The 23,083-nt window shown below is 43.6% G+C and overlaps 1 protein-coding gene across 1 annotated transcript in view; it reads left to right on the top strand.

Annotated features, from left to right (window-relative positions):
* The window catches only part of MYOT (myotilin), a 1,852,166-nt gene that overhangs the window by 1,776,772 nt on the left and 52,311 nt on the right, over nt 1-23,083 (top strand). Inside the window, exon 16 of the mRNA XM_044068976.1 lies at nt 11,299-11,432. Coding sequence (XP_043924911.1) covers nt 11,299-11,432 — 134 coding nt within the window. The remainder of the gene's footprint in view (nt 1-11,298; nt 11,433-23,083) is intronic.

The raw sequence follows: 23,083 nt of genomic DNA, 5'->3' as shown, positions 1-23,083 counted from the left end.
GTCAAAACCATGGCCTCGAGCTAAATGCCAAAAAGTGCATAGTCATCCCCTTTGGAAAAAACAAAGTACCCACAAACTACCACATAGGTGGTAGCCCCCTAAATACGGAAGACATAATAAGGGATCTGGGGACCCAAGTAGATAGTAACCTCTCCTTTGGTAATCCACATTGTTAAAGTAGTTTGAAAATCCTTTTATGTGGTCCACATAATCACTAAAGGATTTGTATCCAGATCAAAAGAGGTCATTATGCCCCTCTACGCATCACTCATCAGACCCATTATAGAGTACAACGCCCCATTTGGGATGTACCTTACAAGACACCAGCAACAGCTGGAAAGACCACAGAAGTACCTCACCAAGAGGATCACTGGCCTCAAACAGATGCCCTATGCAGCTCAACTGAAGAAACTCCAGCTGTACTCTGTTGCATACCGCCTACTCAGAGATGATCTCTGCCTGACATACAAGGCCATGTCTAACCCAGAATTAATGGACATGCTCCACCTAAAGAAAACCATATCCCCTCGAGCCACACACTGTAGGGATCTAAACCTCATCACAACAATAAATAGGACGTGCTGGAGGGATAAATACCTGTCCCAGAGACTTCCCATGCTCTGGAACAAGATTCCAATCTACATTAGGCAGTGCTCCTTTCTAATCCTCTTCAAGAGAAACCTTGACGAGTGGATGGGAAACAGACATTTTACCCTGGGGATCACTTCAATGGCTCTGCTGGACAGAGGCACAGGGAACTAATCTAAGGGGGCGGCAAAAGACAACAGATTTCGGCTATGCTTATAAATGCCTTCGGGCTGATAGCCTAGTACCTACCTATGAAACTATGAGCACATCTGCAGGAGGATGGATTATGCTGAAAAGATTATCACCTTGAGTACCATTTCTGCTCAGATGAGAAGCAACAGGTGTTGACTTTGGAGTGCTCTTCAAACTTTACTTTCTCAAAGCCCACTATTACTAGGCTTTCCCCATAGCTGAAAAGCTTTTTACTTCAGGCCAAGGAACATCTTTGCTTTCACATAAGAGAACCTTCCTGCAATGGATAAGAAGATGGATAAACCCATGAAGCTTGGTGTTTTTGTATGAACTACTGCTGTAGTAAAATGTCTAACATATGAGCATTAGCAGCAGGTGGACATCCACCTAGGTGGTTTAACATCTATAGCTTTGCAGACATGCGGGTGAAGTTTAACTCCCTCCCTAGATGAGGACACGTTTGTGTTCTAGATGAAAGAAGCAGTATGCTCACGCCATCTTCAGCCGTGCAGTCATAGATGACCCTAAAAGAAGATTACTTTCCATCACAGTTGAAGTCAGTACTAGGCCAGTTAGGCAGGTCTACAGTAGAGCTAGATGGGTAGATGTTGTACATGAATATTTTTTACCATTTGCTACACAGGGACAAACCTAGCTACTTCTCTAAGCAAAAACAAACTGAAGATGTTCTGCTAAAGAACACCAGAAAAAGAGGCTTGGGTAATGGAATGCCTCCTCATCCTCATCCCCCTCATCATCTTCCTCATCCTCTTCCTCCCCCCTCTTTCTCTGTGCTTTCCATCGTATCCCCCTACCCATGTGATAAATCCAGAAACTAAGGAGAGGGGACCAAAGATGCTTCTGATAGTACCAATTTGCTCAAATCAACACTTGTTCTTCCTTCATGCAGAAATGTTGAGGGAGACACTTGCTTGCTGCCTCTGTCAGGTGGAACTCCTAGCCCAGAAAAGGTGCATTCATACACTCCAGTCTGAAGGAGTTGCAGCTCACAGCTTGAATGGCCTACCATCAGGCAATCCTACTTATCCAAATGTAAGAGGTTTTCTGTATGGTGCCACAAAAAAGGAGGAGGACCCCACTACAACATTAGTTTCCCTGATTCTGTAGTACTTGAATGGCCTGTTTAATTCAGGATTGTGCTTAGTCTCAGTGAAGGTACATCATTCAGCTATTTCAGGGTTCTTTCCTATGGATCTCCATTGACCTGCCTGTAATCAGTTAAACATTTTTCTCAGAAAATCTCCACCTGAGGACTTGAATTAGTTCCTAAAAAAAATTGATCCTTGCAGCTAGAGCCTTCCTCAAATTTCTAAATTGGAAAATTGCTTTGTTGCAGACTATTACATCTGCTAGAAAAGTATTAGAGATTCAAACCATGATGTGTAGAAAACCTTTTGTAGTCTTCAATAAGAATTGGATCAGCCTAAGACCCAATTATTCCTTTATGCTAAAAGTAGCAATGGAATTTTCTCTCAGTCAAGCTATTCAGGTACCTGCCTTCTTCCTCAACCCTTGAGGCATGGGACAAAAGTTCTTATATTCCCTGTATATACACAGGTGATTAAAGTTATTACACAGAAGCAAAGATATCAGAAGCTCAAATTTGTTGTTTATGCCCTTTGGAACAGAGAAATATAGGAAAGTCATCTCCTAACAAACAGACAATCTCCAAATGGCTGGCTTGTTGCATTCCATTCTTTTATTCCTTGCTGGAGTTGTAAGGGCACACAGTATGAGAGGCAATGCTGCCACTGTGGCTTTACTGGGGGGCAGCTATGTGGTCCTCTGTCTTTACCTTCTGTACGCATTACAGACTTGACATCTATTTCAGGGAGAAGAGCTACATTTCCTACAGCCATTTTACAGGGCTTGTTGCAGTCCCTTTGAGCCAGCTGAGGGCTCTTCCCTACAACACTGTGCATGGAAAACTATCCTCCTGGTTGCTAGTGATTGCTACCACCTCAGCCTGAACTGCAAGCCCTAATGGCACTTCCCCATCACAGTTTTCCATCGGGACAGGATTTGCCTTCGTACCAACCCAACCTTTATGCCTATGGTAGTGAATGAGCTATCATTGAATCAGGCCATCAATCTCCCTACTTTCTTTCCTTCGCCACAGTCTCCTAATGAAAGGATTCTCCATTCTTTGGATGTGCACAGATAGTTCAAATATTATTTGGCTAAGACCAAGCCCATCCATAATTCAGACAGACTGTTAATTTTCTATCACCTAAGAGCTTTGGGTCATCCTGTTTCCAAGCAAATGATTTCCTCCTGGATTTCTGTACATATTTCCTTCTGCTACACAGCCAATGGGTGAAATCTTCCCTTTCCAATTAAGGCACACTCCACTAGGGTGGTGTCTTCCTCTGGGGCTTTCTTTAAAGGTTTAGATACAGCTTCCATTTTGGAGACAGCTATATGGTCCTCTGTTTACACCTTCACCAAACATTACAAATCAGATACTGTTTGCAGGTCCAGAGCAGGATTTCCCAGAGCTATTCTGCATGGCTTTGTGGAAAATGTCTCTGCTCCTTCTCCCAGTCCATGTGTTGCATGAGCTATAGCATTCTCCCTCATGTTATGGATACAACAACATATGAATTGAACAGAAAGACATAGAATAGTTGTGCAAAATCTTACCATAACCATAGAAGTCCTTCTGTTCTATAAGCTGCATTATGGTTTCCCACCCTGCCTTCCCACTGATGCTTGTCTGACATCTGGAGACTCACTTCCTTCAGGCTGGTGCTTGGTGGCATTCATTTCTGAGGTAGGTGCGTGCCGATATCCATTTATGGCCGATGTATACTTAGTATGGAGGGCCGACACATGTACCTACGCAATTTAACTTTGTTAAAATGGCCGGACGTATGAGTTCCTCATGTTATGGATACTGCAGCATATAGAAAAGAAGGATATCTATGGTTATGGTTAAGATTTTACACAACTATTCTTTCTACATTCTTGTGTTGATTTAGTTCTTAGAATACTTTTTGCTACTTTATGAATAAAATATTTATTCTGTATAGCTGCTGTTGTTCTCCTTAAGGATTTCCATCCAGAATCCCACTCTATCCTTATTTCTGCTTCTGTTATGAACCTTAATTGTGTAGATGTGAAATATCCCTTCAGGTCATCTTAAACCACCTTGATGTTCTTCGTGTTTCACTGTTGCAGTCATTACATTTGGGTTGTCTGCCTGCAGGTAGCCCTCAGCCGGCCAGAATACCAGAGTCTTTGGATTTCTGTGTTGGATGCTGTCGCTTCTTCCATGACGTCAGGTCGTCAGGGGTATAAAACATGCAGCCGACGCCATTACATCAGTCTTTCTTGCTGTGCAGTGCCCGAAGCAGAAGCAGTTCACAAGTGCCGGTTGGCCAACTTCTGAAATTTTTGTTTTCGAGTTTCAGACCTGAAGTCTTCATAAAGATAAGTACCCCATTGGGGATCCTTTTTTCTTCTTCTAACTGATGTCAGAAAAAAAATAATTGTCTTGCCTGTGGAAAGCAAATACCTCATAGGGATTTTCATTCTTACTGCGTCACCTGTTTAGCCCCAGACCACCACGTCCCTCGCTGTCGGTTTTGTGCCTTGTTCAACGCCCAAACTATTCGTTGTCAGGCTATATTTGTAGCCAAGTACTTTCATTCTCGATCTCCATACTCCGAAATGGCTTCGTTAAGCCATCCGACTACCAATTTTCTGAAAAAACGTAAGGATAAAGACAGAGACAGACCGCATAGGTCCAAAACTGCCGATGACACTTCAGTTAAGCTATTCGCCAGTCCGCTGGTACTCAGTGAGGTGCTTTCGCAGCCCCTGATACCCTCTACTACAGATTCGCAGGCCTCTACTGAGACCCATTTGGAGTCCGGTATGCCGCGAGATGCTTCTTCGACTATGGAACCTGCGGATGTCTCTACCTTGGATGGGTCTGGAGCCGCTGTGCAAGAACTGGCTTCTGAGGGTGTGTTCAGGCCTACCGATTTTCATATTAAACCGACGACTTCGTTTCAAGCTAAGAATACCGGATTCCTCAGGCCTAAAGCTTGCACTATGCCTAGAAAACCAACAACCAAACCACATTCTCAGGCCCATATGCCTCAAAAACAAATGAGTAGAATGGCTGAAGACCTTATTACCTTAATTATGGGAAACCAGCCTTCCCCCTATAAGAGACCTAGAACTGATTTTCTTTATGATTCTTCTGATCAGGAATCTGATATCTCTGTTCCTTCTGACTACCAGGATTTACCCTTATCGACTTATGAGGATTCTGATGAGGAGGATTCCATTCCCTCTGCTTCCCCTCCAGAAGATTTTTCTTTTGGTGAAACCTTGCATACCCTTAGGGAACATTTCTGCTGGGAAAGCCAGGACTATTCTGAATCCAAAAAGAGACTTGGGGAATTTTTACTCCTGCCTCAACACAGGCCTCTAGCTATCCCTCCTTTTCTGGAGATTGTAGATGATGTTTTCTTCGAATCCAGCCTTACCCCAGACACTTTGCCCCCAGCTCCCAGGAAACCTGACAGGTACTACAGAGTACCTGACTCTCAGAAATTCCTCTTCAAGAATCCTACTGCGGATCCAGAGACCATTTCCCAAGGACCAAAAGACATTAATGCTACTACTGCAAAAAACACTACCCCTTCTGATAGGGACTCTAGAGCTTTAGACAGATGGAGTAAGAAGGTATACACTTATGCTCCTTTGGCCTTTAGGTCTTTAAATTGCCAGTTTCATATGTTAAAGTATCAGCAGCATATTATGGGATTACTTAAACAGAAAATGATGTTGATTCCTGACTGTGCTGAACACAAAGATTTGCAAGAGTTAATGCATTCTGCTAAACAAGTTGGTAAATGTACTTTGCAATGTGGTTTTGATGCTTTAGAAGCATCTTGCACAGCTGCTGTCACTGGGTCTGTACTTAAAAGGCATGCTTGGCTTGGAACAAAACTTGCCGGATCATGTGAAAGCTAAATTACTGGATGCACCCTTAAACCAAGACCGCCTTTTTGGCAACAAAGCAGAATAAGTCCTCAAAAAGATGGAGGAAAAAGCTAAATCTATGCAAACTGTTAAAGATTTCTTAGAAGTAGAGCCTCCTAGATTTAGTAGGCATTGGCCTTCAAAGTACTGGTCTTTTCCAGTCCCTTTCAGGCCTTCTCAGTCCAAACCCAGGAGCAGCAGAACACCAAGACTTTAGTCTCAGGCTATGCACAGATCTAAGCAGTGGGGGGGGGGGGGGGCACTTCCAAAGCAGGGAGTAGTAAGCCACCCCCTATGGAAAAATGGCACAATGACTTATCCTTCTCTTCCAAGCCCTGCTCAACTATTTGCTCCCTTAGGAGGAAAGCTCGCCCTGCATGCAAAAAACTGGGAACTCATTACCCAGGACAAATGGGTTTTAAATATAGTTTCCCTAGGATACAGATTCCACTTCCATTCACTCCCAATCCCAAGTGGATGGCCAGACCTTCCCCCAAATCAATGGGCGGAGGCCCAAAAAGAAGTGCTCTCTCTCCTCTGTATCAGGGCTATTCAACCTGTCCCAGCAGAACAAAGGGGACAAGGTTTTTATTCAAGACTGTTCCTGGTTCCCAGAAAAGAAAACTCCGGGCGTCCTATCCTGCATCTGTCTATTCTCAACACCTTTCTGGTGGTTCCAAAATTCAAAATGCTAACTCTTCAACAGCTTCTTCCTATGCTAGCCAAGGATGCCTGGCTGGCAACCCTAGACTTAAAAGAATCTTACTTGCACATCCCAATAAGGGAATCCTGCAGACAATACCTACTTTTCAGGGCGGGCTGTATGCACTATCAGTTCTCTGCACTTCCCTTTGGCTTATCTACTGTGCCCAGGGTATTCACAAAGTGCCTAGCTCCAGCCATTGCATTTTGCAGGCAGAGAAATATTCAGATTTACCCATACTTGGACGATTGCCTGATTCAGGCAGAAAGTCAGGACTTGCTATTACAACACCTGGCATTTGTAAAGAGACTTCTAACCTCACTGGGGTACACCATCAACGAGAAGAAATCACACCTAGTACCCTGCCAACAGATTGTATTCCTGGGAGCAAGCTTGAACACAGCTTCCCAGGTGACATTCCTCACACCAGAGAAACAAGTTTATTTGACAACCTACTTCAACCTACTGGCCACAAATACCCAGCTGTCTGCAAGGAAAATCCTGCAAGCCCTGGGGTTCATGGCCTCTTGCATTCTGTTAACTCCATATGCAAGACTGCATATGAGGAAACTTCAAGGGTATCTAAAAAGTCTATGGTGTCAACATTCTCAGGACCTGGAAACAATGATTCCTATCATTCCTTGTCTAAGGGCAGAGTTCCTTTAGTGGGCAGAGGCATACTACCACAACAAGGGACTCCCTTTCACTCTACCCCCTGCCGTCCAAACCCTAACAACAGACGCATCAGACTGTGCATGGGGGGCTCACAAGGCAGGGCAGTGCATTCAGGGCAAATGGAACCCAAAACAGATGCACCTACATATCAATCAGAAAGAAATGTTAGCTGTACAGAATGCTCTGACAGCCTTCAAATACCTTATCCTTCCAGGGCAACTATTGATAAAGACAGACAACACCACAGTTATGTGGTACATAAACAAGCCTTGAGCTACCAAGTGAACCTGCAAGCTCAATTCCTGCCAGGGGAACTAAATTCACTGGCAGACGACCTAAGCAGAAATCTCATGGACCCACACGAATGGAAACTGGAACCCAAAATATTCAAGCTCTTGAGGAACAAATGGGGGACACCAGAGGTAGACCTGTTTGCCTCCCCTCAGAACTACCAGTTGAACAAATTCTGCACCAGAACTCCCCACAGTCAAGCTTGGAAAGTGGATGCCCTGTCCTTTACTTGGGAAAGCCTCTCAATTTATGCCTTTCCCCCTCTGCCTCTCCTGTCGAAGGTTCTACTAAAGATCAAACAGGACAAGCCAAGGACAATACTGATTGCCCCAGACTGACCACACCAGCACTGGTACCCCCTTTTGCACAGTCTGACACTGCTGCAACCATGGCACCTGCCTCAGACCCCTTCCCTGCTGTCCCAGCAGGTGGGCCACATTCTGCACCCTCAGCTTCAAACCCTGAACCTTGCAGCCTAGCTAATTCCTTGAGCTCACCTCTAGCAGCCCTCAGTAAGCAGGTGCTGGATGTCATTCTTGAGACAAGGAGGCCTAGTACTATAGAACCCTATTCAGAAAAGTGGAAAAGATACTGTTCCTGTAGCCAGGCTCAGGGGATGGGCACAATGGTGCCCAGCTTACCTCATATTCTAGATTATTTAACAGAAATGCTCCACAAGGCCCTATCGTCCTCTTCAATTAAGATTCATGCCTCTGCCATTTCAGCACATTATAATACCGGGCCACCCCTCTTCTCTCATCCCCTGCTAAAACAGTTTGTTATAGGGGCCAAAAATTTAATGACCCCCCCCCCCAGGAGAGCTCCCACTCCATCCTGGGACCTTAGCTTTGTATTAGAAAAACTCACATTTTCCCCCTTTGAACCAGCTGCTACAGCAGAGTTGAAATTTGCCTTACTTCTGGGTGGCCATGGTGGTGCAGCGGTTAGCGTTGCCGCCTCACAGCAAAATGTTCTCTGGTTCGATTCTCGGCTGGGGTGCCTTCTGTGTGGAGTCTGTATGTCCTCCCTGTGGTCGCGTGGGTTTTCTCTGGGTGCTCTGGTTTCCTCCCACATCCCAAAGACATGCAGTAGGTGAATTGGTCACTCTAAATTGGACCTAGGTGTGAGTGTGTGCGTGTGTGTGCCTTCTGTGGAAGGTTGGGCGCCGGGCTGGCAACTCGACACCGTAAAACTCCATTGCCAATCATGAGCAGACAGATGATCTGCTGTGGCGACCCCCTAACCAGGAAAAGCCGAAAGAAGAAGAAGGAAAACAGCCTTACTTCTAGCCATCACTTCAGCAAGAAGAGTGTCTGAACTGCAGGCCCTCATGGCAGTGGAACCCTTCATTATCTTCCATGCGGACAGGGTTTCCCTCAGGACTAATCCATCTTTTATGCCCAAGGTGGTGTCTAGTGTGGCTCTGAACCAGTCCATTCATTTGCCTACTTTTTTCCCTAATCCTCAGAATGAAGGGGAAAGGATACTGCATTATCTGGACGTGCACCGACAGGTTAGATTCTGTTTGAACAGAACTAAGCCTGTCAGAAAATCTGACCAGCTGCTAGTTAGCTTTGCTGCAGGGGCAGAGGGGAAGGCCATTTCAAAGCAAACCATTTCCAAATGAATAGCCTATTGCATCCATTTCTGCTACAAGCGCCATGGAAAAACCTACCTCACAGGGGATAAGATCACATCCCACCAGGGCTGCATCTACCTCTACGTCATTTCTCAGAGGAGTCCCTACCAGGGACATCCTGGAAGCTGATACCTGGAGCTCTATACACACTTTCACCAAGCATTACCACCTGCCTATCATTTCTAAATCCAGAGGTGGATTTGACACAGCAGTTGTACAGTGCCTGATTACTAGCCCTAATGCTCTTTAACTGCCTCCACCCTTCCTTAGCTTTGGGAATCAACACAAATGTGATAACTGCAACAGTGAAACACAAAGAACATAGTACAGTTGTGTACACTTACCATAAATGTAGATGTTCGAGTGTATTCACTGTTGCAGTCCTGGTTACCCTCCCTCCAGCCCCCTGACTTCTCTTGGCTCTACCTTTCCTTCTTGTTTAGCATATATTATATCTTGTGTATTTGCTTTTTGCTGGGGGTGTTACACACCATATAATTGCTTCCTATTGCGGGGGCACCTGACATCTGGGGCAAGAAAAACTGATGTAATGGCGTCGGCTGCATGTTTTATACCCCTGACGACCTGACGTCATGGAAGAAGCGACAGCATCCGACTCAGAAATCCGAAGATTCTGGTATTCAGTCCGGCTGAGGGCTACCTGCAGGCAGATGACCCAAATGTAATGACTGCAATAGTGAATACACATGAACATCTACATTTATGGTAAGTGTACACAACTGTACTTTCTATTGAAAGGATCAGCTTATCATGCTTAACCCTTTCCCTCTTCCCCTTCCAAATAAATTTTATCAACTCTTTTTTTTTTTTTAATTATTGTCCACACCTTCTACTCTGTTTGATAAAAATAAGCCTGATGTGTAAATAAAACTAAAGGAACTGAAAACATTTTCACTGCTTGTAACTTACTATCCATATTCATAAAACAAGAGCATCTAGTTTTTCAGTCTTTCTTTTGTTTAGTCTCTTCTCACATATCTTTAGCTGCCATAACAGAAGCCTTTTTAATCTATACTCATAAATACGTCATCTTATCGTGTCCACATAAATATGAGTATTGCTGAACCAATTTTTGTTTGGGTATATAATTTATAGCTATAGCCTTTGTTTTATCGTCATTATATCTATATCCTGAATAGACTTGAAATAGTCTCAAAATGTTCCATAACACAGAAATGTCCTTTTCTGGATTTCTCAGGTAGACAGTAATATCTGCAAATAAAGCCAAATTTTCTTGATTACCATACCAATTATATCCTTTAATTTTGAGTCCCGTATTTTCTTTGCCAATGGTTCTAAATATAAAGCAAATAACAAAGGGGAAAGAGGATACCCCACCTGGTTCCTCTGTTTAGACACAACTTATCAGAGAGGAACCCCTCCATAGGTTCATAGGTGTGTACTATGCTACTAGCCTTTTTAGGCCTAGCCATGCATCCCAAATGTCTGACAAGTTCTGGTACCCTTGATAAGTGTAAGCACCCAGCATTCAAGGTATGTCCCGAGCAGGGCCCAGTAGAGCATTATTACTTGTCATCCTGAAAAAAAGCAGTGCTGCTGCTACAACCATCTCACTCTGCTCCTGGTACTCCACTTTATTGGGTGATCAGCACCCCCATTGGTTTCACAGAATTAGTACAACAGAGGAATGTGGTGGGAAGAGTCTAAGGAAGAAACTGAAAGACTGAATTAAGTGGTCAGAAAACTGAAAAAGCTGACTACACAGCTAAAAAGATGAGATTCTTTCTAATTTCTTCTTTAGACTCTCACCCCCTTCATTTTCTTCTGCTGCACTGATTCTGTGGTTAGGGACCATTGTCAACGTGAATGATACCTTTAAAATGAAAAACTGGTGAGCCTAAGAGTTGCTGTCTTTTGAAAACAAGCAGCATGTTTTATGTATTTAACCTCCTTTAGGACAGTCGTGGATGCAGGTACATAAAGCCATCTACGTCTGTTAGTATTTCATGTTGTTTTGCTTGAATCATATTCTGAATTTTGGATAGTTCATTTAACAGATTACAAATATTAGGAATCTGTTTTAAACTGATGAAAAAGTATGTGCCTCATTGCTTACGTTTGTTTCATTAGTAGTACGTGTTTTCTTGCTGTATTTATTGGTGTACAGGTTGTTTCTGACTGCGTTACAGTAGTGCTTTTTATCTTGCAGCATGTTTCAGGACTACACTGGCAAAATTGGACTGTTAATACACGATGTTAATAAGAAAGATGCAGGATGGTACACAGTATCAGCTTTAAATGATGCCGGAGCAGATACATGTCATGCAAGACTTGATGTTGCAAGTAAGTACCTGGTTCCTAGATGTAGTTATGTGATGTAGGTAGGAAAAGAGAGGTTAATGCTGGAAACTGTACTGAACCTACTAAAGTTGGTTTCAGGTTACACTATAACCTCTGCTGTATTTGGCTAAACGTTTTACCATGGTAAATAACTCAAGGTCACTTGCATCTTCCTTTGAGCATCAGGCCCTTTGTACTTGGCAAAGCTGTCTTTTAAGCCTTGTGCATTACTGCCTACCGCTGTTGTAGTTTACAGCTTTGCCACATAGTGTTAGTATGCAGTTATGAATGATTTAAGAATAAGAGAGTTCAAATCATACAAAAGGAGAATCTGCCTGTAACTTGATACTTGTAAGCCTGAGTCACTAATATCTCAACCCACTATACCTTAGTGATACAGTACCCTATATTGCTATGGAAACAGTATTTCTTCAGCCACTAGTGTCTAATCCATAATACAAGCCCCATTTCCATGACACAAAAGTAGCAAGCTAAGTAATGCCTGACTAGTCTTTGTTTGAATGACACAAATTAAGAAGTTTCATCACCTGACCTTGTAAAAGAACTGCTGCCTCTTGGTGGCGCACCAGATATGCCTGCACAGTAAACCATTTACTCCTCACAGCCTTGGAGGAGGGCTGTAAAACTTCAAAATCTGAGCCCTGGTAAAATGTACTGAACGGTTACTGTAATGTATGGTGACCTTTATTTAAAACACTTAATTACAGAACAGCATTTTATTTTATTTAAACATTTGATAACTAAGTGGGTGGGATAGTCAACTGACTCTTTAGCCAAGACTCATGACAAAGGCGTTAATGCAGGCAATTCATTTTAGTATATTACAAAAACAATAAGTTGGTATACATGTACATTGTTTATATTGTTAAACACAAGAGCAATATTTGCAAACAAGTGTGAACTGTATTTTATTGTTAAATAGCCTGCAGAACAAGTTTGCTTATACAGATGTAAAATGTCACTTTGATGAGGAAGAGTAGAAGATAGGAAGTTGTGGTACATACACAGTAAGGCAACAGGCATCCCAGAAGGGCTATGTACAATTAGTAAGGCAGGCTTCACTATGGGGTATGAAAAGTGAGGACTGTTAGCATACAGCTAGATGGGCAAAACAAAACTTAATTTTACTCTCGCTGGTCATAAGCAAAAATGGAAATTATGGAAAGCAATCCACCTTTCCTTCAGTGAAAATGAAACTTGTAATAAAACAAAGTTAATGATATGATATTTCACCAAATTAAAACCAAAAACAGCACTATAGCATGAAAGAAGTAAACATAGTTGGAGTCTAGAAATTATGGAGTTTGGGATGCAGTGGTCATGCACACTGCAAATTATATGTTTTTAATGCTGTATTAGTGTTATTTATTCACATTAATACAGGATAAAACAAAATAAAGTTTGTTCATCTGCCACATACATAGAAAAATCTTTGACAAGGGATTTAGATGTAATAAATAACCCCTGCATGAACTGGGGATTCAGAGTACTACAAACAGAAGAAATGTGAATAAATTCCTACTTTCACTAGACACCTGACATGTCCATTTCTAAAAAAAGAACTTTCTAATCTTAACAGTAACACAAATAAGAGCAAACTTTTTATTATCGTATACTGTAGTGAACTAACCCTATAATGTTCATTTATGTCTTTATAATTCACGTGTTAACTAGGTAAGCCTACAGGGTACCGGTATCTTCTGTCAATTGTGACTTTGGAGGACTCTGTAGTTAAGTGACTTAATTTTTGACAGTCTGTAGGTATAGACTGTAGGAGTAGAACACTATCCCATCATAAGACTGAAACATAACAGATGATTTTACATAAAATTAGAAAAGCTACAATTACTGAATATATACATGAATATAAATGCACCATAAACATAAATGATAACACTCTTCCTCCCCACGTGGGAAGCTGTGCCCCCAGCACCTCCCCTAAATATATATTTGAACTTGGAGATAATACATTCTTGGGGAAAAGGAAGCTGTGGTGTTTCAAAAATTATTTATTTGGTCTGTTAAGGTCAGTCTTTGTACCTGTGTTCATGTATTTGTTTGGGAATATTCTGATGTGGCCAGAACCTCAAACCACTCTTACAAAAGCTGTGAGATGTAACAGCCATTGATCAGAAACCCTGTTAACCACAAATAATGAATCAGAAGTGGTGACACATGTTGAAGTAAACACTTTATGTCTTTCTTTTTGTTTACATGCCTATAAACGTAACAGCTTCACTTTAAACATCTGTTTAGGCTGAACATGCCCTTTACCTTTAATAATGCAATTTCTCTTATCATCTTTCTCTCTCTCTTTGCAGTGTGCAAGCATTATTTCTATACCACCCCCCCCAGCTGTGAAGAATCCACTAGAAGAGTTAAGTGATCTTGCTAGTGGCCTCTTCTCAGTAGCCTAGGGATAATAATAATAATAATAATAATAATAATAATAATAATACCCATTTCATAGGTTCATAGGTAGGTACTAGGCTATCGGCCCAAGGGCCTACGTAAGCCTAGCCAACAAGGTTCCTTGGCTTACGCCACCCAAGAAAGTTATTTTCCTGTGCCACTGTCAAGCAGAGACACAGAAGTAATCTTCGGGGTGTATTTCCTATTTCCCATCCACTCATCAAGATTTTTCTTGAAGAGTGCTAATGAGGAACTTTGCTTGACATAGATGGGTAGCCTGTTCCAGAGTATGGGAAGTCTCTGGGACAGGAATCTATCCTTCCAGCATGTCCTGTTTATTGTGGTGACAAGGTTTAGGTCCCTAGAGCATGTAGCTCGGCGGGATTGGGATTTCTTTAGGTGTAGCATGTCCAACAGCTCTGGGTTTGACATAGCTTTATATGTTAGGCAGAGGTCACCTCGGAGTAGGTGATATGCTACGGAGTAAAGCTGGAGTTTTTTTTAGGGGGTCAGTGTGGGGCATTTGTTTGAGGCCAGTAATACTCTTTGTGAGGTACTTCTGTGGCCTTTCCAGCTGCTGCAGATGTCTTGTGAGGTACATTCCAAAAGGGGCGTTGTACTCTATAATGGGTCTAATGAGTGTCGAGTAGAGAGGAACAATGACCTCTTTTTTCCTGGATGAGAACCCTTTTATGATGAGGTGTGCCACGTAGAAGGACTTCCTGACTACTGTGGTGATGTGACTATCAAAGGAGGGACTGCTGTCCACCTGGGTCCCAAAGTCTCTTATCACACATTCGGTGTTAAGTAGATTGCTGCCTATGTGGTAGTTCATGGGTACAGAGTTTTTACCAAAGGGGATGACACTGCACTTTTTGGCATTGAGCTTGAGGCCATGGCTCTGACATCAGACACATGTCTCAGCGAGGCCCTTCTGTAGGATGTCCACATCATTTGGGGACTTGACTATGGCTCCTAGATGTTCTTTGTGTTACACTGCTGCAGTCATTACACTTGGGTTATCCTGTCATCAGGCAGTCCCACAGTTGGCCAGAGTTCCAAAGTCTTGGTCCGGCGTCGGTTGCTGTCGCCTCTTCCCTGACGTCAGTGCGCCAGGGGTATATAAGATGCATCCAACACCATTTTCTTCAGTCATTCTTGCCGCGCGGTGCCCGAAGCAGAAGCAGTTCACAAGTGCCGGTCGGCCAACTCCTGAGATTTTCGAAGTCGAATTTCAGATCCGAAGTCTTCAATAAAGCTAAGTACCCCGTTGGGGAAACTTTTTTCTTGCCTCAGACCGATGTCAGAAAAAGTTAATAATTGTATTTCTTGTGGGAAGCAAATACCTCATAAGGACTTCCACTCTTACTGTATTCCATGCCTAGGCCCTGATCACGAAGTCACTAGTTGTCGGTTTTGTGCTAGATTTAACAAACGCACTATAAAAAGACATTTTGATTTTGCTTTGCACTACTTTGGCCGAAGGTTTAATTATACCATGCCGTCAGATCAACCGACGACCTCAATACCGAAAAAACGCAAAGACAAGGATAAAGACAGGCATCCGAGGTCCAAAACCGATGACGAAACCTCTTCTAGGCCAGTCGCCGGTTCACCGGTTCTCAGTGAGGCGCTTTCGTAGCCCCTGACACCCGCTACCTCAGAGCCACAGGCCGCTTCTGACTCCCATGTGGAGACAACTAGGCCTCTGGAAACTCAATGTATTGGGCCTACGGAAACAAATCCCTCAGATGGGTCCGGAGCCGCTGAGCAGACATCGGCTTCTGAGGGTGTTTTCAGACCTTCACAACTTACCATTAAAACAACAGCCAAGACAAAGGTACCATTAAAGACAAAGAAACAAGTACAGCATTCTCCTGGACAGTCCTCCATGCCTAAGAAACAGATGCTTAAAATGGCCGAAGACCTCATTACTTTAATCAGGGGTTCCCATCCCCCTCCTGAGAAAAGACCTAGGCAGGATACGATATGATTATGATATGATATGATTCCTCTGATCAGGTTTCCATTTCCTCTGATTCATCTTCAGACCAGGGATACTCTCTACCCCCCTATGAGGACTCTGATGCTGAAGAATCTATCCCTTCAGCCTCTCCTCCTGAGGATTATTCTTTTGGGGAAACTTTACATACCATGAGGGAGCATTTCCATTGGGAAAGTCAGGATTACTCAGAATCCAAGAAAAGGCTCAGGGATTTCCTTTTATTGCCTCAGCACAGGCCGCTGGCTATTCCACCTGTGCTAGACATTGTGGATGATGTGTTCTCTGAATCCAGCATATCTCCTGATTCTTTGCCCCCTGCTCCAGCCAAGCCAGACAGGTACTATAGAGTCCCTGACTCTCACAAGTTTCTTTACAAAAACTCTTCTGCTGATCCAGAAACTATTTCCCAGGGTCCAAAAGGGGTTAAGGCTTTCATTGCAAAAAATCCAGTACCCTCTGACAGAGATTCCAGAGCTTTGGATAGATGGGGGAAGAAAGGATACACTTCTGCAACTTTAGTAGTAAGAGCTTTAAATTGCCAGTTTCACATGCTTAAGTACCAACAATATTTAATGGCTCAGTTAAAACAGAAAATGCTTGCAAGCTCAGAAGCTCCTGACTGTAAAGAAATGCAGGATTTATTGCATGCAGTTGAACATGTGGGAAAACATACTCTGCAATGTGGTTTTGATTCTTTAGAGGCCTCTTGTAGAGCCGCAGTTACAGGATCTGTGATCCGAAGACATGCTTGGTTAAAAGAACAGAGTTTACCTGATCATGTTAAGGCAAAATTATTGGATGCTCCTTTACAGCATGATACCTTGTTTGGTGTTAAGGCAGAAGAGGTGTTAAAGAAAATGGAGGATAAAGCTAAATCTATGCAAACAGTCAAGGATTTCTTACAGATACAGCCACCTCGGTTTAGTAGAAATTGGCCAACAAAGAATTGGTCCTTTCCAGTGTCAGACAGGCCACAGAGAGGCAGATACAGATGCCCAAGAGGCAGATCTCAACCCCAAGGCTCAAACAGACAATGGCAGTGGAGCACCTCAACCCCAAAAGGAGGTGAGGACAAGTCTCAACCTTACAGGAAACAGTCACAATGACTTTCCCCTTCGTACGCCAAGCACGTCCCTTTTGGAAGCCCCCTTAGGGGGAAAACTAGCACTTTTTTCTCAAAACTGGCAAACAATCATCCAAGACAAATGGGTTCTGAATATTGTGTCTCAAGGTTACAGGTTCCACTTTCATACTTTACCAAGGCTAAAAGGAATGCCAGACCTGCCACAAAATCAATGGGCAGAGGCACAAAAACTAATTTCAGCCCTCATGGACATGAGAGTTATTCAGAAAGTACCACAACAGGAACAAGGACAAGGATTTTACTCAAGACTCTTCCTGGTCCCCAGAAAGGACAAGGCCTGGAGGCCCATACTGGACCTGTCAATTCTGAATACTTACCTGGATATTCCAAAATTCAAAATGTTAACATTACAGCAGCTTCTACCCAGGCTGGGCAAGAAGGCTTGGCTTGTTACTCTGGACCTCAAAGAGGCATACCTGCATGTCCCTATCAGACAAAATTGCAGAAGATACCTCCGATTCAAAGCTGGTACAATGCACTACCAATTCTCTGCACTGCCCTTAGGCTTATCTACTGCGCCCAGGGTCTTCACAAAGTGCCTGGCACCAGTAATTGCATTTTGCAGACAAAAAGGAATTCAAATATATCCATACCTGGACGACTGCCTCATTCAAGCAGAGACAAAGGACATTCTTCTACAGCATCTGGCATTTGTAAAAGGTTGCTAATTTCTCTAGGGTACACAGTAAATGAAAAGAAGTCAAAACTAGTGCCCTCGCAACAGATTATATTCCTGGGTGCCAGCTTAAATACAACGGCCCAGATGGCTTACCTCACACCAGACAAACAAGTTCAACTAACTCAATATTTTCAATTACTGGCAAAAAAGTCCCATCTCCCTGCAAAATTTCTGCAGACCCTGGGATTCATGGTGTCCTGCATTCTACTAATACCATATGCCAGACTGCATATGAGGAAATTACAATGGTACCTAAAAAGTGTTTGGACTCAACACGCTCACAGTTTAGAAGCAGTAATACCAGTGATTCCCTGCCTACAACAAGAGTTTCGATGGTGGGCACAGGCATGTCACCTAAACAAGGGTCAGCCTTTTACCCAACCCACAGCCAGGCAAACTCTAACAACAGATGCTTCGGATTACGCCTGGGGAGCACACATGGCAGGAAAATGCATTCAGGGCAAGTGGACCACAGACCAGATGCATCTTCACATCAATCAAAAAGAGATGTTGGCTGTTCAAAATGCCCTAACAGCTTTTAAGGACCTTCTGCATCCAGGACAATTATTACTAAAGACGGACAACACCACAGTAATGTGGTATATAAACAAGCAAGGGGGCACTAATTCTTATCCCCTATGCAGGCAAGCCATGACCTTGTGGAACACAACTCTAACGTATCAAGTTCACCTGCAAGCACAATTCCTGCCAGGAAAGAAAAATACTCTGGCAGACGATCTAAGCAGAAATATCATGGACCCTCACGAATGGAAATTGAATCCACAAATCTTCAGCATGGTAACGCAAAACTGAGGATGCCCAGACATAGATCTTTTTGCCTCCCCACTGAATTGCCAACTACAAACATTCTGCACAAGGACTTGTCACAAACAAGCATGGAAAGTGTTCGCTCTTTTGTTCAGCTGGAAAAACCTAAATGTTTATGCCTTCCCGCCACTGCCTCTCCTTTCAAAGGTACTCCTAAAAGCCAGACAAGAAAAACCACAGATGATCCTGATTGCTCCAGACTGGCCACGCCAGCACTGGTACCCTATCTTAAGGAACTTGGCTCAAGGATCACTATGGATTTTGCCTCAAATCCCACACCTTCTGACTCAACAAAACAATCAGATCCTGCACGGTCAGCTCAAAACCCTAAACCTAGCTGCATGGCAGATACATTAGCCAAACAGGCAACACCTCTCTTTAAAGCTGTTATGGATGTCATTTTGGAGGCCAGGAGGCCTAGCACCAGGAAGGCATACTCAGAAAAATGGAAGAAATTCTGCGCCTGGAACCAGGCTCAAAACCTTGACCCTCTTGTTCCAAACATTCCTCAGATTTTACAATACTTAACTGAGATGCTGGACAGAGGCCTATCTTTCTCATCAATTAAGATCCACGCCTCTGCCATTTCAGCACATTACAACACGGATCCTCCTTTATTCTCTCATCCCTTGCTAAAGCAGTACCTCAGAGGGGCTAAAAACATAAGACCGCCCCAGAGAGCACCAACACCGACTTGGGACCTCAATTTCGTTTTGGAAAAACTGACCCTACCACCTTTTGAGCCAGCCAACACAGCCGATCTAAAATTTTTATCATGGAAAACAGCTCTGCTCCTGGCAGTAACTTCAGCACGAAGAGTCTCAGAGCTACAGGCACTAATGGCAGTGGAACCTTTTATAATTTTTCATCAGGACAGGGTTTCTTTAAGGACAAACCCTACCTTTATGCCAAAGGTGATATCTAGTGTGGCTCTTAACCAAACCATTCATTTGCCAACTTTTTATCCAAACCCCCAGAATAAAGGGGAGAAACTTCTGCATTCTTTGGACATACACAGGCAGCTACGCTTCTACTTGGACAAAACAAAAGCTTTCAGGATAACTGAACAACTGTTTGTAGCATATGCTGCAGGATCACAGGGCAAGGCTATCTCAAAGCAGACTATATCCAAATGGATAGGACACTGTATTCGTTACTGCTACACACAGCGTGGAAAATCAGTCCCAAATACCTTTAGGCCACATTCCACCAGAGCAACAGCCGCTTCAACAGCCTTTCTCAGAGGAGTACCTACCAAGGAAATTTTGGAGGCTGCAACTTGGAGTTCAGTGCACACCTTTACCAAACATTATCACCTGCCTCTTTACTCTAAATCTAGAGCAGTATTTGCCACTGCAGTTCTGCAGGGCCTCATAGCCAATCCTAACTCTTTATAGGCCAGCCACCCAACCTTAGCTTTGGGATTCTACCCAAGTGTAATGACTGCAGGAGTGTAACACGATGAACATAGTGCAGTTTTGTACCTACCTGATGCAGTCCAGGTTACCCTCCCTCCATCCCCTCTGAACTAGCTGGACTTATCTATACCTTTCTATCCTATACAACCTTTGTGCTGTATTTGCTTGTAACTGAAGGTATTGTTTTTATTTTATATGTATATTTTTTATTAGCAATATGTATTGCCTACCTATTGGGGGCACCTGACATCCGGGGCAAGAAAAACTGAAGAAAATGGCGTCGGATGCATCTTATATATCCCTGGCGCACTGACGTCAGGGAAGAGGCGACAGCAACTGACTTTGGAACTCTGGCCGACTGCGGGACCACCTGACGGCAGGATAACCCAAGTGTAATGACTGTTAAGTGTGAACACTCGAATATCTACATTTATGGTAGGTACAAAACTGTACTTTTGCAGTCATCTGCGAACTTCGTTAGCCAGAGGCCTTCTGTGTTAGCCTGTACTTCAGAGAAGTAGATACCAAACAGGAGAGGTCCCGGGACGGAACCCTGTGTACTCCACTTGTCACTGCTTTGAGGTCAGATTTGGAGTCTGCAACTTTTACAGTGTAGGTTCTGTCAGTGAGCCAGTTGGCAACCCATCTTGTGACGTAGGGATTTATACCTTTGTTAAGTAGGTAGATCCATTGGACACAAGCCTGCAAGTACCTTTTCATAGATGACCTGGGAACAATGTCTAGTTAAGTGATTTGCTGAAGTTCACATAGTTGGCAAATGAGGACTGAGGGAATCAAACCCTGTACCTCTGAAACTGCAGCTTATAGGTTCATAGGGTCATAGGTGGGTACTAGGCTATCTGCCCGAAGGCATTTATAAGCCTAGCCAGAATGTGTTGGCTTTTGCTGCCGCCTTAGATTAATTCCCTGTGCTTCTGTCCAGCAGAGCCACTGAAGTGATCCCAGGGGTGAACTTTCTGATGTTCATCGTGCTTCACTGTTGCAGTCATTACTCTTGGGTTATCCTGCTGGCAGGCTACCCGCAGTCGGCCTGAATTCCAAACTTTTGGTCCGGCGTCGGTTGCTGTCGCCTCTTCCCTGACGTCAGTGTGCCAGGGGTATAAAAGATGCAGCCGACACCATTTTCTTCAGTCGTTCTTGTCGCTCAGTGCCCGAAGCAAAAGCAGTTCGCAAGTGCCAGTCGGCCGACTCCTGAGATTTTCAAAATCGAATTTCAGATCCGAAGTCTTCATTAAAGCTAAGTACCCCATTGGGGAAACTTTTTTCTTGCTCCAGACCGATGTCAGAAAAAGTTAACAATTGTATTTCTTGTGGGAAGCAAGTACCTCATAAGGATTTTCATTCTTACTGTATTCCTTGCCTAGGCCCTGATCACGACGTTGCTAGCTGTCCGTTTTGTGCTAGATTTAACCAATGCACTATTAAGCGTCGGTACGATTTTGCCTTTCATTACTTTGGCCAAAGGTTTAATTATATAATGCCGTCAGAACAGCCAACGACCAGAGTTTACAAAAAGCGCAAGGAAAAGGACAGGCATCCAAGGTCCAAAACCGAAGACGAGGCCCCCACTAGGCCAGTTGCCGGTTCGCCGGTTCTCAGTGAGGCGCTTTCGCAGCCCCTGACGCCCGCTACCTCAGAGCCACAGGTCGCTTCCGACTCCCACATGGAGCCAACTAGGCCTCTGGATACTCAAGGTATTGGAGTCTCGGAAACTATTCCCTCAGATGGGTCTGGAGCCGCTGAGCAGGCATCAGCTTCTGAGGGTGTTTTCTGACCTACACAATTATATGTCAAGCCAACCTCAGCTTCAAAGACAAAGACTAAAACAGCTCTAAAGACAAAGAAACAAGTACAGCATTCTCCTGGACAGACTTCCATGCCTAAGAAACAGATGCTTAAAATGGCCAAAGACATAATTACTTTCATCAGGGGTTCCCATCCCCCTCCTGATAAGAGGCCTAGGCAAGAGACAGAATATGACTCTTCTGATCAGGTTTCAATTTTCTCTGATTCCTCTTCTGAACAGGGATACTCTTTTCCTCCCTATGAGGATTCTGATGCTGAAGAATCTATTCCTTCAGCCTCTCCTCCTGAGGATTATTCTTTTGGGGAAACCCTGCATACCATGAGGGAGCATTTTCTCTGGGAGAGCCAAGATTACTCAGAATCTAAGAAAAGGCTCAGAGACTTTCTTTTACTACCTCAGCACAGACCTCTTGCTATTCCACCTGTTCTAGACATTGTAGATTATGTATTTTCAGAGTCTGGCCTGTCTCCTGACTCTTTACCCCCTGCACCTGCTAAGCCAGACAGATATTACAGGGTTCCAGACTCTCATAAATCTCTATATAAAAACCCTGCTGCTGACCCAGAAACTGTTTCTCAGGGCCCCAAAGGGGTCAAGGCTTCCACTGCAAAAAACTGTCCCCTCTGATAGGGATTCTAGGGCACTGGACAGATGGGGGAAAAAAGTTTACACTTCTGCTACCTTGGCTGTAAGCGCTTTAAATTGTCAGTTTCATATGCTTAAATATCAGCAATACTTAATGTCACTGCTTAAACAGAAAATGTTGACAAATTCTGAATGTTCTGATAACAAGGAAATGCAGGATTTATTGCATGCAGCTGAACAAGTGGGAAAGCATACTTTGCAATGTGGTTTTGATTCACTGGAGGCCTCTTGCAGGGCCGCTGTTACGGGTTCTGTCATTAGAAGGCATGCTTGGTTAAAGGAACAGAATCTGCCTGATCATGTTAAAGCAAAATTATTGGATGCTCCATTACAGCATGATACTTTGTTTGGTGTTAAGGCAGAAGAGGTGTTGAAGAAAATGGAGGATAAAGCAAAATCCATGCAGACAGTTAAGGATTTCCTACAGGTACAGCCACCCAGATTTAGCAGGAACTGGCCTACAAAGAATTGGTCCTTTCCAGTGTCAGACAGGCCACAAAGAGGCAGATACAGATGCCCCAGAGGCAGATCTCAGCTCAAAGGCTCATACAGGCCTAAACAATGGGGTGCTTCTACCTCCAAAAGCGGAGAAGACAAATCACAACCATACAGGAAACAGTCCCAATGACTTTCCTCTGCCAGAACCAAGCACTTATATTTTGGCATCCCCCTTA

The sequence above is a fragment of the Protopterus annectens genome, chromosome 4.part0, assembly GCF_019279795.1.
Source record: "Protopterus annectens isolate FY-2018-M chromosome 4.part0, PAN1.0, whole genome shotgun sequence".
In the NCBI taxonomy this organism is placed as follows: Eukaryota; Metazoa; Chordata; order Ceratodontiformes; family Protopteridae; genus Protopterus; species Protopterus annectens.
The sequence above is the reverse complement of the archived record's forward strand: the minus strand, read 5'-3'. Positions and strand labels throughout refer to the sequence as shown.